The 16394-nt window shown below is 43.9% G+C and overlaps 1 protein-coding gene across 3 annotated transcripts in view; it reads left to right on the forward strand.

Moving 5' to 3' along the window:
• Positions 1 to 16394, forward strand: part of LOC121370592 (RANBP2-like and GRIP domain-containing protein 8) — a 104373-nt gene that overhangs the window by 40359 nt on the left and 47620 nt on the right. For all 3 annotated transcript variants that reach the window (XM_041495928.1, XM_041495920.1, XM_041495938.1), the window contains exons 14-19: positions 974 to 1062; positions 2487 to 2665; positions 5003 to 5123; positions 6487 to 6608; positions 9815 to 10034; positions 11443 to 11577. In XM_041495928.1, the coding sequence (XP_041351862.1) occupies positions 974 to 1062; positions 2487 to 2665; positions 5003 to 5123; positions 6487 to 6608; positions 9815 to 10034; positions 11443 to 11577 (866 nt within the window). The remainder of the gene's footprint in view (positions 1 to 973; positions 1063 to 2486; positions 2666 to 5002; positions 5124 to 6486; positions 6609 to 9814; positions 10035 to 11442; positions 11578 to 16394) is intronic.

Here is a 16394-nt window from a genome sequence, read left to right on the forward strand (position 1 = left end):
TTAAATATGATTAGTTTTTACTGTATTTTGTATGTCACATTTGAACCACCGTATTTTAAGTTAACATTAATTATCACTGCTATTTATTTATGTTAAAACAGTAGTTAAAAAAACTTATAAAAACTGCAACTAACCGCATCACTGGCATTCTTCTCAATAGAGACACTTACAATGTCTGAGGTAAAACGTTCACAACTATGAACTAATCCACGCCTTCTCAGTGTATTACTAGTTGTCAATTAATTCATTGTTACAGCCAAGGAACACGGTTTCACTATTCAACACCCCTCAGAACAGTAGGTGTGAACTGTGGAAAAGCCGTGTGCAACAAACTGCAACGTGAATATTAGTAGCTAGACATAGCATCAATAAACAAAAACGCAGATTTGTAACGATGCAAAATTAAAAATATTTTATCTTACAACATTTATACTGTTATTTTATTTATTATTATTTTAAAATACATGTATAAACAAATGAAACGCATACATGTATCGGCATTCAGACAATGTTCTGCAGTTAAGAGTAAGATAGACTGTCCATCAGGCATTTGTAAAATATACTGTTGGTTATAATCTGGAAGTTTGGCTCTATGGGATAATCGGTTATACCGGTTATTAGCATAAATTTGATACGCACCGGGGCTATGCAATTAAGCGGATTTGACTGTATAAACAAACATAATTCTTTGAAACAATTTTATGCTACTAATAAAAATATTGTAACTATGTAATATGCTCGAAATGAAATGGGGTTATTGACTATACATTTTTAAAAACGAAATCTGGTGTTGGACAAATACTGCACACATATTTTTGTTTAACAACTTGAAATTATATCAGTTTATATTTTCACCATTCAGTATGACATCACGTCTTTGCATTTATTATAGACTTAAATTTCTGTATGTTTTAGTTTATTTTAACAAGGCTAAAAATGTGATTATTATAACTTGTGTATGTGTTTTTTTAAGATGGATTCCAGATCTTTCAAAACTTGCCGTACAGCGTTCGGACACTGGACAGTGGATCACCAGAATCATTGTGTCTGTTAGATGTAGAGGTGGGTTATTGCATTTTATACTCCGGTAGTAAAAGTGTTCGTCAAAAATGTAGATTTGTAAGGCATATCTGTTATCAAAATGTTTTGTTTTGAAAGCAGAAACTGGCATTACTCGTTCTCCACTAGCTTATGCTTTATATTCTGGTGAAAATGTTGCAGTGGTCAACATACTGCCATCCCGACTGGTGTTAGCCGGTAAACCTCACCACAGACCGGGAGATATTTTTTACGTGTCGGACCGGCAATTATTTTACACTTACATTTTATTAACATGTTTTGGTCCAGTTGGTTTTTTATTCAGTTCAGAAGAATTTGTAGCTTAGTGGACCGAATGTGTGGCAGGAATTTCAGCCAATTTTGACCCCTGCGTTTATTGCTGTTGTTCCCCTCCCCTCTCCCATCCCCACCCCCAATATATCTAATTCGAAGGCCAACTGTAGTTTTCTTAGTGTTTGTTATTTTTGAGAAATACTTTGTAGATTTCCCAAGATCCAAAACAAGATCCAAAACAACACATCTGTAGTTGTCTGTCCCACATATAGTTTTCCAGACTTTTTTTCCTGCAATGCCTCAAGATATTTTGCTGAAATGTTTTGTGTAGCTTAATTGTGTAGAGTTACCGATAAAGTTTGACTTGTGTAGGGATTTTTACCCATTTTTGAGTTTTTGTCAGATCTGGATCTGTCATTTACGAGTAGCCTGGCATACTGAGGTCTGAACTTATTGACCTGTAGATTCCACTTCGGACCGGTATCCTCTTAACAGTTTGCACTTGTCTGGTTTAGCAACAAGAAGACCTCCCCAGTTGGCGGGGGCTGATGAGTCCTCCACAACAGTCTGGACTGGTAGCTTTGTCCACGCGTTCCTTCCATGTTGCCTTCCTTGGAGATGTAGTCCTAGGTGGAGATGGCACGGATGTTGGATCCTCCACTGGCAAATGAACTGTCCGTCCTTGTTTTTGGCAGTGTTGGGTCGGGCTTCCTAGGGGCTGGCATCGCAGAAGGGACTTTCGCTTGTGATTGAGCCACCAACATTGATCCCCTCTGTGCTGCCCCTGGCACGTGTCTCCTCCTTGGTCTCTTCTTGATTATCCTAGCTGGCTGCCGTGTGTCTCCATAAACAAGTGACGGTCACCTGCTTTCTGGTGTAGTTAACCCTGTATTTGGTTAAGTCCCCAAGGCTATTGATTAATGCCCTGAGTATTGTGGGGAGATTAATCTCGAGCATTGCGAAAGCGGTCTGCATCATCGTAGCGAGGTTGGAGTCGGAATGTTTGCCAGATCAACTGGAAATATATTCAAGGGCCATAACTCTCGTAAAACATGTAATACATCTTCGTTTAACAGTAATAGCCCTTGAACTTGGTGCCCCCATAAGGGGACATGTATTGCTTTAACACTACTCTCAAAATGCTTATTTTCCAGAGTTTTCTGTATGCTGCGGTTCGCTGTGCTGCATGTCGACATCAGGACCGTCACAAGCTGCGCCAATCTGATCGCCACGAGCCCTGGCTTGCTCCGTCCTGTCTGTGCAGCAGTCTGTGCAGTCACGAACAGGCAGAGTGGTGGCTAGCAGCGTACAAGTTCACCACTAACATGGTCACGTACGTACTCAGTATATTCAACGTCACTCATCTGTCTTGTCTTTTTGATTTTCGCATTGACGTTAGTTTGACACCCAGTAGCCAATGTATTTTTCATGCTGGGGTGTCGTTAAATACTGTAAATCATGAAATTAATGCGTCATGATATCATTGCGTCCGTACATGAGTGAACAAAAATGCATATTTTTATTAATGCGTTGGGCAAAAGTCCACATCACATAAAAACCACAGTTGTGTTCTTATTATATTGTTTGGGCTTCATCTTTCATGTTAAAAGAAGTCAGTAGTTGTTTTGACAGCTACTACATAATCTGAAGCTAATCGCATGGTGGGTCGACTAGGAAGCCCTAATTACTTAAAGTAGTGTAATTAGTATAACTACACCTTGTTGTTAAGGGTATGCCTCGCATTTTTGTGTGGTGATTGCTTCTAATTAATCCGCCAGTAGGAATAAAAGGTAAACGGGTCGCTATTGCAGGGCACAATATTTCACGCGAACGCAGACATATTATTCTAACAAATGTTTTAGACTGATTGTATACACTTGATGCGCAGCACAGGAATAGACGTTAACAAATGCGATATATTGCAACAGTAACTTAAAATGCCATGTATAGAGTTGAGCCAAATGGTTTGAAGAAATATGCATGGATTGTTGGTTGCGGTTATATAATTTTCTACTGTTTCATTTTTAAAGGAATATATTTAGTAATAAAATTTGTTGATGATAATTTTACAAATGTTCAAAACAGTTTAAATGTATACAGTAATCCAGAAGTGTAAGAAAATTTGAAAAATACTCACATCGCAAAATGAACTTTTTAAAAACAAAACATTTGGAACATCACTGTATTATATAACCGCTATGATATTCCAGGAAAGTGAAAATAGAATGGCAACATCGAAACGAAAGAAAGATTCTTGAAGTATTCACAAAAAGACATTTAACAAAAATTGTTTTTGTATTTTGTTTTATCTTTATATTATAAAAGTTTTATTTTATTTAGAAGTATTATAGTAAAATCCTGCACATTTTTTGTATTGGGAATGAGACTAAACAAAATGCGTCAAGTTATTATTGCGTCGATGTGTTAGCCGCATTTTTCGCATTAATTACTTGCTCGCATTAATTTCATGATTTACAGTATTCATTAATTCATTCATTCTGTGTCTGTCTCTCTGCCCCCCCCCCCTCTCTCTCTCTCTCTCTCTCTCTCTCTCTCTCTCTCTCTCTCTCTCTCTCTCTCTCTCTCTCTCTCTCTCTCTCTCTCTCTCTCTCTCTCTCTCTCCTTGCTACATGTTATTTACAAACACTGTGATGTGCATATTAACTACATATCTGCAAATTTAGCAGGATTCCATACTTCCAGGAATCCCAGATTTTAGGTTAGAAGCTTAAGATTATGAGATGGAATCCCAAGATATCTAATATACAATACATTATCCTTAAACGACCCCATAATTCAGTACCTACTTTCGCCAACAGGTTAATATTATTAATTGTATTTCTTTATTTTTCTTATTACTCTATGACTCTTTTTTTATTCTTTTTTTTTCTTCCTCTTCTTTTTTTTTGTTACTGTATTTCTTTAAATTTATTCCTTTGTGTCACTTTTTATATATTTCCCTCACATATATGAATGTGGTATTATCCTTCCCTCTTCATCTCTGTTAACCTTCTCTCACTCTGTACTTCTTTATTAGCTGGGACAGTTTGCATTACACATTTTTATACGCCCATCTATGATGGGTTGTATTATGGTGTGGCAGTGTCCGTTCATACGTACGTATGTCCGTCTGTTAACTTTTCTTGTCCGGAACATATCTTGCATACAGATGCATACAGGACCATCTAACCTCACATGTAAGAATAACTTGGGATGGTGATGTGTCAGATACTATTACTAGATTACTTTGACATAATTTTCACAGTCTGCACATAACAGTAAATCCTTGTCCAGATTATATCTTGCATACAGGACCATCAAATCACATGTAGAAACAACTTGGGATGGTGGTTGGTCCAAAACAAACCGTTCATCCATTCCATTACAAAAGTTGAATCATACCTGTAACATATTCATAGATATGGTTTTCTGTCAAACTCCTAACGGGCATATCATGTACCTCACCTGTGCTCTTGTTAAAACTGTGAGTTGTCTGCTCCCCTCATACTTTTGAAAAAGTCTGTAGTATACAAACCAAATGTTGAGTTTTATATTCTTTTAAACTTCTTTCAAATGTTTTGAAATTTTTTTTTATATATATAAACTGAAAGGTATTAAGAGGACTACTTTCGGTTTTAATTAAAGTAACTGATTTTGTTTACAATTGCAGAGAAAGTTTTTCCATGACGCGGCATGTCTTGATGCGGGGGCTTGAAACGGTTCGACTTGTGGGCAGTCACGGCATGTCAACACAGATGATTGTTAATCTGGCGAGATCTTTTGACAAAAAGGTACTTTAATTTTAAGATCCATGAGTCCCAAAATGCCTTTCACTTTAGAATAATAATAATAATAAAAAAAAGAAAAAGGTTTATATTCCTGTAAAAAAACCCATTGGACAGACGTTAATTGGCTGAAAATGCCAGCTGAAATTCCTGCTGGATCTCTTCTTTTCAGCTGTTTTGCATTCGTCTGATATATTGATAGTGCTTTACTAAATGGCAGGAAACATTTTTCAATACTGAAATTTTTAGATTTGCTTGGTACGGTAAATGTGTAATGACATGATACCAATACCGGCCGGTATATGCGGTATACTGCCCAGCTCTAGTATTATTGTTTGTTTGGTACGGTAAATGTGTAATGACATGTTACCAATACCGGCCGGTATATGCTGTATACTGCCCAGCTCTAGTATTATTGTTTGTTTGGTACGGTAAATGTGTAATGACATGATACCAATACCGGCCAGTGATGAGTCTGCTGTGGTGTTTTGTAAAATAGAACAAAAATCGTTAGGTGAGATTGGGGATTGTATAGTTAAATGAAAAAAAAAAATTCAAATAGAGCTATGCAGGTACGAACTTCAGAAGATAGTTTTAATGCATGTTTGAGGTAACTGATTAGGTTACACAGAGATAATTCATATAAGCAAACGATGAGTTACCTATAGTCTTTCCCACAGAGAACACTGTTTGTCATACTGTTGAATTTACTACATGTTATTTATTTCTGAGCTGATTGTTTTCTAAATTGTGCATAAAAATTGTTATTTTTGTTATTTCCAAAACACTTGTACTTGTCTGTGTATGTCAAACCAAACTGAAGTTATTTACAAGAAAAATGTTTGTACGAGGAAAAATCGCCCAAACTGACTATAGGTTACTTACAGATTTTAAATTATAGTCCTCTGCATCTGTTCATCAACATTAAATGTATGTTGTCGATGCTTTAGAAAATATAGTTAATTTTCTGAAGTTTGTAACATTTAATTTAAGAATGTATGATGATCATCACATTATTGACTGGGGTTTCCCTACGTGGTTAATCAGGCACTGACACGGTTTCCGCCAGAGGGTAAAACGAGTATGGTGCCATACTAAAAACAGTTTAAATGTTTTTATTTTTTTAAGTTAACCTTTTGACAAAATTAATTACTCTTATCAGTACTGTATGATTTTCTTAATCCTAACCCAAACCTAACCCATTTTCTTTCTGGGGAGGCCTATTGCATTCAGCACACACACATAAATATTCAATTCCATAGTGCCATACCCCAAAATTTCTTTCTGGCAGAAACCCTGACTGGGTATTTGTGCATGCCCCCATTATGGTATTTTCTGTTGAATGACTGCGTTGATTTTGTAATTTGAGGCGAACAATCTGAAGACGCTGGAGAGTGACGGGCAGGTGGTGGCGGACCACCTGGAAGAAGTGGAGGAGAGAGCCGCCTTCTACTGGAGGAATGTTCTCGACCAGCTCGACAGACTCAAGAGGTATGCCTCGTACATGTGTAAACAATGTTTGTTGACGTTGGGGATTGACAAACAACCACTGCCGATGCCGATATTATGGTCTCTCCCTACATTTGACATTTCAAAATTTAGATTTTTAAAAAAATAATAAAATTTATTTAAAACAAGTAGACAGATAGACAAGGAAGGAAGGAAATGCTTTATTTAATGACTCTCTCAACACATTTTTATTTACGGTTATATGGTGTTGGACATATTGTTAAAGCCGCACACCCTAGTTCCATCCAGCGAAAATAAATTGTAATTTGGTTAATCTACAAACCTGTAACACACTTAGATCACGTTTTTATCAAATGGAGTGAAAAAGCAGGTTTTATATCGATAAATACCATGGAAATCCCCATGTCCCAATTGCTTAAAATAATTTTGAAAGTTTGTATTCTGATGTCACCAGTAGATGTCGCTCGAAGCACAACAATGCCTACGTCACGACAAATTTCACAGACTTGGGGTGTGTTCTTTTCACCTCTCCTGGACATGTTCCAACTGTTCTGTCCTGGTTGTATCCCCTCTCCAGATATCGTAAGACTTAGCAAAATTATTGGTTTTAAGGGTTTGTAACGTTTTGTATTGAGATACTTACTTGTCTGAACTTTATTGTTACTGAAAATGTTCACGAATTGTGAAGAAAAATCTCACAAATGAACAACAACAAATCAGATGTTGATTGCACGAACCGTGCACGAGAAAACAAACCGAACCAAAATGATAACGGTCACGTGGTATACCAACGTCTGTGACATTGAAATGGAAATATCCCGTCTAAAAATAGATTAGACCTTGTCTGCTCAACGTTTTTTTCTCAAACGTGCGTCCGTTTTTCAGAAATACGATAAATGCATTTTGTGGTATTACAAACACCAGGATTACTAGGATTACCAAAAAACGCTTCAGGTGAATGGAAATGTATATTCTAAATAATAAACGGTAAGTAAAGTGCAATTTTATTTGTGAAAAAATGGGTTTAATAGCGAAAAACAACGCCGTAATGGTTAACAACTAGCCGTAACTAGGGTGTGTCCCTTTAAGGACCACACAGATATTGAGAGAGGAAACCCACTGTTGCCACTTCATGGGCTACTCTTTTCAATTAACAGCAAGGGATTTTTTATATGCACCATCCCACAGACAGGATAACACATACCACAGCCTTTGGTATACCAGTCGTGGTGCACTGGCTGGAACGAGAAATAGTCCATTGGGCCCACAGATGGAGATCGATCCCAGACTGACCGCGCATCGAGCGAACGCTTTATCACTGGGCTACATCCCGCCCCCTCAGAGAGACAAGTGAAGATTGTAGGGGATGATGTGTGAGTGTGTGAGAGACCGACAGACAGAGAGACAAGTGAAGGTTGTAGGGGGTGATGTGTGAGTGTGTGAGAGACCGACAGACAGAGAGACAAGTGAAGATTGTAGGGGGTGATGTGTGAGTGTGTGAGAGACCGACTGACAGATAGACAAGTGAAGGTTGTAGGGGGTGATGTGTGAGTGTGTGAGAGACCGACAGACAGAGAGACAAGTGAAGATTGTAGGGGGTGATGTGTGAGTGTGTGAGAGACCGACAGACAGAGAGACAAGTGAAGATTGTAGGGGGTGATGTGTGAGTGTGTGAGAGACCGACAGACAGAGAGACAAGTGAAGATTGTAGGGGGTGATGTGTGAGTGTGTGAGAGACCGACAGACAGAGAGACAAGTGAAGATTGTAGGGGGTTATGTGTGAGTATGTGAGAGACTGACAGAGACAAGTGAAGATTGTAGGGTTGATGTGTGAGTGTGTGAGAGACCGACAGACAGAGAGACAAGTGAAGATTGTAGGGGGTGATGTGTGAGTGTGTGAGAGACCGACAGACAGAGAGACAAGTGAAGATTGTAGGGGGTGATGTGTGAGTATGTGAGAGACTGACAGAGAGACAAGTGAAGATTGTAAGGGGTGATGTGTGAGTGTGTGAGAGACCGACAGACAGAGAGACAAGTGAAGATTGTAGGGGGTGATGTGTGAGTGTGTGAGAGACAGACAGACAGAGAGACAAGTGAAGATTGTAGGGGGTGATGTGTGAGTGTGTGTGAGACTGACAGACAGAGAGACAAGTGAAGATTGTCGGGGGTGATGTGTGAGTGTGTGAGAGATTGACAGAGTGAAGATTGTAGGAGGTGATGTGTGAGTGTGTGAGAGACCGACAGACAGAGAGACAAGTGAAGATTGTAGGGGGTGATGTGTGAGTGTGTGAGAGACCGACAGACAGATAGACAAGTGAAGATTGTAGGGGGTGATGTGTGAGTGTGTGAGAGACCGACAGACAGAGAGATAAGTGAAGATTGTAGGGGGTGATGTGTGAGTATGTGAGAGACTGACAGAGAGACAAGTGAAGATTGTAGGGGGTGATGTGTGAGTGTGTGAGAGACCGACAGACAGAGAGAAAAGTGAAGATTGTAGGGGGTGATGTGTGAATGTGTGAAAGACCGACAGACAGAGAGACAAGTGAAGATTGTAGGGGGTGATGTGTGAGTGTGTGAGAGACTGACAGAGAGACAAGTGAAGATTGTAGGGGGTGATGTGTGAGTGTGTGAGAGACTGACAGACAGAGAGACAGGTGAAGATTGTAGGGGGTGATGTGTGAGTGTGTGAGAGACTGATGGAGAGAGAGACAGGTGAAGATTGTAGGGGGTGATGTGTGAGTGTGTGAGAGACAGACAGAGACAAGTGAAGATTGCAGGGGGTGATGTGTGAGTGTGTGAGAGACCGACAGAGAGACAAGTGAAGATTGTAGGGGGTGATGTGTGAGTGTGTGAGAGCCCGACAGACAGAGAGAGAGGTAGAGGTGTAAGCAAGGAAGGAAGAAGTATTTTATTTAATGACACTGTCGACATGTTTTAATTTTTGTTATATGGCGTTGAAAATGGTTAAGGATGACACAGAAAATGAGGGAAAACTTGCTGCTGCTACGCAGTGGGCTGCTTTTTCCGATTAGCAGCGAGACAGGATAGTACATACCATGGCCTTATGCTTTATTTCCATGCTTACATATGGTGTATACATATAATTATACATATAAACAGTCTGGTGACCCATTGATTTTGTTATGAAAAATAGCTCGTTTATTTTGTTTTTAAAATGGCTTGTTTATTTTGTGTTTAAAATAGCTTGTCATAATTTATATTTATAGAAATCGAGTTTTACCTGTCCCGAAAAAGCGACTGTTTGCCGTCGATTCGGACCGTGAGTTTGACACGAATGTTCCAGAAGACTTGAAGGCCATGGAGAGTCTCAAGGCCGAAGCGAGGTTTTCCATTGGGGTCGTTGCCATGAACAACAAGGAGTTTGAAGAGGCCATCAAAGCTTTCAAAAGTCTTTCCAATCCGTGGGCGTCTTTCTACACGGCAAAAGTAAGAGTTATGGTTCTTTGTGTATGTGTCTGGGGATTATATTTCCTTTGATAGCCATGTGTGAAAGCTTCAACACCATGAAAGTAAGAGTTATGTGTTTTTTGTGTGATTTGGTAGAAGGGGTTATTTCCCTTAGTATTAATGTGATTGAGTGTTTTGCAGATATCTGATGAATTATTTATTAGTCCCTTGCCAATCCTTCTGTCTTGTCTGTCTGTCTGTCTTTCTGTCCATCCGTCTGTCCCACATAGTTTTCCGGATGTTTTTTGCACAATGCATTGATATATTGAGCTGAAATCAAGATCAAGTTGACTTTTATGGCGATTTACCCATTTTTTAACAGCGTTATGGCCCTTGAACTTGAGAGATATGGGGGGAAAATCTGGGCTTTTTTTTCTCACAATCCCTGAAGATACTAAGCTGAAATTTTGCATTTCGTTTACAGATCATGTTTGACTTTCGTGGCAATTTATCCATTTTTCACAGAGTTATAGCCCTTGAATTTAGGAGATATGAAATTTTTTTGGGATCATGTAGGGGACATGTATTGCTTTAGCAGTACTCTCAGAATGCTTGTTGAATTGTTGTATGCATTCATCCTCCCTACAAAAGAGCAAGCTACAGTTTGTGTGTGACACCAGGCCTCGCAGGTTAATGGGAACTGTCGATCGCTCCTCATCACTCCACTGAGACTAGTTAAATTACTTTCCATAATCTAAGTTAGGTAAAACAATTAACTACTCTCCTAAAAACTTATTTAACTTGGAGGTCTCCTGTGTGAGTGTTTCTTTTGATATCCATGTGTGAACACTGAATTTTTGTTAACTATTTATTAGTTCCCTGTCTGTGTCCCCTGTCTGTCTGTCTGTCTCATATATAGGTTTCCAGATATTTTTTTCCACAATGCTTTGAGATATTGAACTGAAATTTTGAGCTTCATCATGTACCGTTACAAATCAAGTTTGACTTTCATGGCAATTTACCCATTTTTGATAGTTATGGCCCTTGAACTTAGGAGATAAGAAAATTTAAGTTGAATTCTCTAATAGTCCTTTCACACTGAAAGAATATGAATTATGTCATAGTTCTTTGTGTGTTTCTGGGTGGGGGGAAGGGGCAGGACTGATTGATCCATGGCGGTGGGCCCATTGGGCCATTTCTCGTTCCAGCCAGTACACCTTGACTGGTATATCAAAGACCGTGGTATGTGCTATCCTGTCTGTATCATGATGCATATGAAAGGCTCCTTGTTACAAATGGAAAAATGTAATTGGTTTTCTTTAAGACTCTTATGTCAAAAGTACCAACAGCCGATTAATATATCAATGTGCTCTAGTGATGTCGTTAAACAAAATAAACTTTAACTTCTGTTAAGGAATGACCAATGCTGTTTTGTTATTTTCTGTAGATTTACAAGATGCTGGCTAAGGATGAGGAGACGAAAGGCACGAAGGAGGCGCGTGAACAGTCGACTGTTCTCCTGAAGCAGGCCCTGGATTCCCTGTACCACACCATGGATCTGCTGCGCGACAACAAGGATCATGTAAGCACACGTTCAGTTTTGGTACGGCGCGGGACGTAGCCCAGTGGTAAAGCGCGGTCTGTCTTGGATCGATGCCTCTGTCACACGTTTAGATTTGGTACGGCACGGGACGTAGCCCAGTGGTAAAGCGCGGTCTGTCTTGGATCAATGCCTCTGTCACACGTTCAGTTTTGGTACGGCGCGGGACGTAGCCCAGTGGTAAAGCGCGGTCTGTCTTGGATCAATGCCTCTGTCACACGTTTAGATTTGATGCAGCGCGGGACGTAGCCCAGTGGTAAAGCGCGGTCTGTCTTGGATCAATGCCTCTGTCACACGTTCAGTTTTGGTACGGCGCGGGACGTAGCCCAGTGGTAAAGCATTCAGTTTTGATGCAGCGCGGGACGTAGCCCAGTGGTAAAGCGCGGATCGATGCCTCTGTCACACGTTTAGATTTGATGCGGCGCGGGACGTAGCCCAGTGGTAAAGCGCGGTCGGTCTTGGATCATGCCTTTGTCACACGTTTACTTTTGATGCGGCGCGGGACGTAGCCCAGTGGTAAAGCATTCAGTTTTGATGCAGCGCGGGACGTAGCCCAGTGGTAAAGCGCGGTTGGTCTTGGATCGATGCCTCTGTCACACGTTTAGATTTGATGCGGCGCGGGACGTAGCCCAGTGGTAAAGCGCGGTCGGTCTTGGATCGATGCCTTTGTCACACGTTTACTTTTGATGCGGCGCGGGACGTAGCCCAGTGGTAAAGTGCGGTCGGTCTTGGATCGATGCCTGTGTCACACGTTTACTTTTGATGCGGCGCGGGACGTAGCCCAGTTGTAAAGCGTGGTCGGTCTTGGATCGATGCCTCTGTCACACGTTTAGTTTTGATGCGGCGCGGGACGTAGCCCAGTGGTAAAGCGCGGTCGGTCTTGGATCGATGCCTCTGTCACACGTTTAGTTTTGATGCGGCGCGGGACATAGCCAAATGGTAAAGCGCGGTCGGTCTTGGATCGATGCCTCTGTAACACGTTTACTTTTGATGCGGCGCGGGACGTAGCGCAGTGGTAAAGCGCGGTCGGTCTTGGATCGATGCCTTTGTCACACGTTTACTTTTGATGCGGCGCGGGACGTAGCCCAGTGGTAAAGCGCGGTCGGTCTTGGATCGATGCCTGTGTCACACGTTTACTTTTGATGCGGCGCGGGACGTAGCCCAGTTGTAAAGCGTGGTCGGTCTTGGATCGATGCCTCTGTCACACGTTTAGTTTTGATGCGGCGCGGGACGTAGCCCAGTGGTAAAGCGCGGTTGGTCTTGGATCGATGCCTCTGTCACACGTTTAGTTTTGATGCGGCGCGGGACATAGCCAAATGGTAAAGCGCGGTCTGTCTTGGATCGATGCCTCTGTCACACGTTTAGATTTGGGACGGCGCGGGACGTAGCCCAGTGGTAAAGTGCAGTCTGTCTTTGATCGATGCCTCTGTGACACGTTTAGTTTTGGTACGGCGCGGGACGTAGCCCAGTGGTAAAGCGCGGTCTGTCTTGGATCGATGCCTCTATCACACGTTTAGTTTTGGTACGGCGCGGGACGTAGCCCAGTGGTAAAGTGCGGTCTGTCTTGGATCGATGCCTCTGTCACATGTTTACTTTTGGTACGGCGCGGGACGTAGCCCAGTGGTAAAGTGCGGTCCGTCTTGGATCGATGCCTCTGTCACACATTTAGTTTTGGTACGGCGCGGGACGTAGCCCAGTGGTAAAGCGCGGTCTGTCTTGGATCGATGCCTCTGTCACACGTTTAGTTTTGATGGGGCGCGGGACGTAGCCCAGTGGTAAAGCGCAGTCGGTCTTGGATCGATGCCTCTGTCACACGTTTAGATTTGATGCGGCGCGGGACGTAGCCCAGTGGTAAAGCGTGGTCGGTCTTGGATCGATGCCTCTGTCACACGTTTAGATTTGATGCGGCGCGGGACGTAGCCCAGTGGTAAAATGCGGTCGGTCTTGGATCGATGCCTCTGTCACACGTTCAGTTTTGGTATGGCGCGGGACGTAGCCCAATGGTAAAGCGCGGTCGGTCTTGGATCGATGCCTCTGTCACACGTTTAGATTTGATGCGGCGCGGGACGTAGCCCAGTGGTAAAGCGCGGTCTGTCTTGGATCGATGCCTCTGTCACACGTTTAGTTTTGATGCGGCGCGGGACGTAGCCCAGTGGTAAAGCGCGGTCGGTCTTGGATCGATGCCTCTGTCACACGTTCAGTTTTGGTACGGCGCGGGACGTAGCCCAGTGGTAAAGCATTCTTGGAGATGCCTCTGTCACACGTTTGTCACACGTTTGATGCGGCGCGGGACGTAGCCCAGTGGTAAAGCGCGGTTGGTCTTGGATCGATGCCTCTGTCACACGTTTAGATTTGATGCGGCGCGGGACGTAGCCCAGTGGTAAAGCGCGGTCGGTCTTGGATCGATGCCTCTGTCACACGTTTACTTTTGATGCGGCGCGGGCGTAGCAGTGGTAAAGCACAGTTTTGAGCAGCGTGGGACGTAGCCCAGTGGTAAAGCGCGGTTGGTCTTGGATCGATGCCTCTGTCACACGTTTAGATTTGATGCGGCGCGGGACGTAGCCCAGTGGTAAAGCGCGGTCGGTCTTGGATCGATGCCTTTGTCACACGTTTACTTTTGATGCGGCGCGGGACGTAGCCCAGTGGTAAAGTGCGGTCGGTCTTGGATCGATGCCTGTGTCACACGTTTACTTTTGATGCGGCGCGGGACGTAGCCCAGTTGTAAAGCGTGGTCGGTCTTGGATCGATGCCTCTGTCACACGTTTAGTTTTGATGCGGCGCGGGACGTAGCCCAGTGGTAAAGCGCGGTCGGTCTTGGATCGATGCCTCTGTCACACGTTTAGTTTTGATGCGGCGCGGGACATAGCCAAATGGTAAAGCGCGGTCGGTCTTGGATCGATGCCTCTGTAACACGTTTACTTTTGATGCGGCGCGGGACGTAGCGCAGTGGTAAAGCGCGGTCGGTCTTGGATCGATGCCTTTGTCACACGTTTACTTTTGATGCGGCGCGGGACGTAGCCCAGTGGTAAAGCGCGGTCGGTCTTGGATCGATGCCTGTGTCACACGTTTACTTTTGATGCGGCGCGGGACGTAGCCCAGTTGTAAAGCGTGGTCGGTCTTGGATCGATGCCTCTGTCACACGTTTAGTTTTGATGCGGCGCGGGACGTAGCCCAGTGGTAAAGCGCGGTTGGTCTTGGATCGATGCCTCTGTCACACGTTTAGTTTTGATGCGGCGCGGGACATAGCCAAATGGTAAAGCGCGGTCTGTCTTGGATCGATGCCTCTGTCACACGTTTAGATTTGGGACGGCGCGGGACGTAGCCCAGTGGTAAAGTGCAGTCTGTCTTTGATCGATGCCTCTGTGACACGTTTAGTTTTGGTACGGCGCGGGACGTAGCCCAGTGGTAAAGCGCGGTCTGTCTTGGATCGATGCCTCTATCACACGTTTAGTTTTGGTACGGCGCGGGACGTAGCCCAGTGGTAAAGTGCGGTCTGTCTTGGATCGATGCCTCTGTCACATGTTTACTTTTGGTACGGCGCGGGACGTAGCCCAGTGGTAAAGTGCGGTCCGTCTTGGATCGATGCCTCTGTCACACATTTAGTTTTGGTACGGCGCGGGACGTAGCCCAGTGGTAAAGCGCGGTCTGTCTTGGATCGATGCCTCTGTCACACGTTTAGTTTTGATGGGGCGCGGGACGTAGCCCAGTGGTAAAGCGCAGTCGGTCTTGGATCGATGCCTCTGTCACACGTTTAGATTTGATGCGGCGCGGGACGTAGCCCAGTGGTAAAGCGTGGTCGGTCTTGGATCGATGCCTCTGTCACACGTTTAGATTTGATGCGGCGCGGGACGTAGCCCAGTGGTAAAATGCGGTCGGTCTTGGATCGATGCCTCTGTCACACGTTCAGTTTTGGTATGGCGCGGGACGTAGCCCAATGGTAAAGCGCGGTCGGTCTTGGATCGATGCCTCTGTCACACGTTTAGATTTGATGCGGCGCGGGACGTAGCCCAGTGGTAAAGCGCGGTCTGTCTTGGATCGATGCCTCTGTCACACGTTTAGTTTTGATGCGGCGCGGGACGTAGCCCAGTGGTAAAGCGCGGTCGGTCTTGGATCGATGCCTCTGTCACACGTTCAGTTTTGGTATGGCGCGGGACATAGCCCAATGGTAAAGCGCGGTCGGTCTTGGATCGATGCCTCTGTCACACGTTTAGATTTGATTCGGCGCGGGACGTAGCCCAATGGTAAAGCGCGGTCGGTCTTGGATTGATGCCTCTGTCACACTTAGATTTGATGCGGCGCGGGACGTAGCCCAGTGGTAAAGCGCGGTCGGTCTTGGATCGATGCCTCTGTCACACGTTTAGTTTTGATGCGGCGCGGGACATAGCCAAATGGTAAAGCGCGGTCGGTCTTGGATCGATGCCTTTGTCACACGTTTACTTTTGATGTGGCGCGGGACGTAGCGCAGTGGTAAAGCGCGGTCAGTCTTGGATCGATGCCTTTGTCACACGTTTACTTTTGATGCGGCACGGGACGTAGCCCAGTGGTAAAGCACGGTCGGTCTTGGATCGATGCCTCTGTCACACGTTTAGTTATGATGCTTCGCGGGACGTAGCCCAGTGGTAAAGCGCGGTCGGTCTTGGATCAATGCCTCTGTCACACGTTTAGTTTTGGTACGGCGCGGGACGTAGCCCAATGGTAAAGCGCTGTCTGTCTTGGATTGATGCCTCTGTTACACGTTTAGTTTTGGTATGGCGCGGGACGTAGCCCAGTTGTAAAGCGCGGTCGGTCTTGGATCGATG

The sequence above is a fragment of the Gigantopelta aegis genome, chromosome 1 (assembly GCF_016097555.1).
Source record: "Gigantopelta aegis isolate Gae_Host chromosome 1, Gae_host_genome, whole genome shotgun sequence".
In the NCBI taxonomy this organism is placed as follows: Eukaryota; Metazoa; Mollusca; class Gastropoda; order Neomphalida; family Peltospiridae; genus Gigantopelta; species Gigantopelta aegis.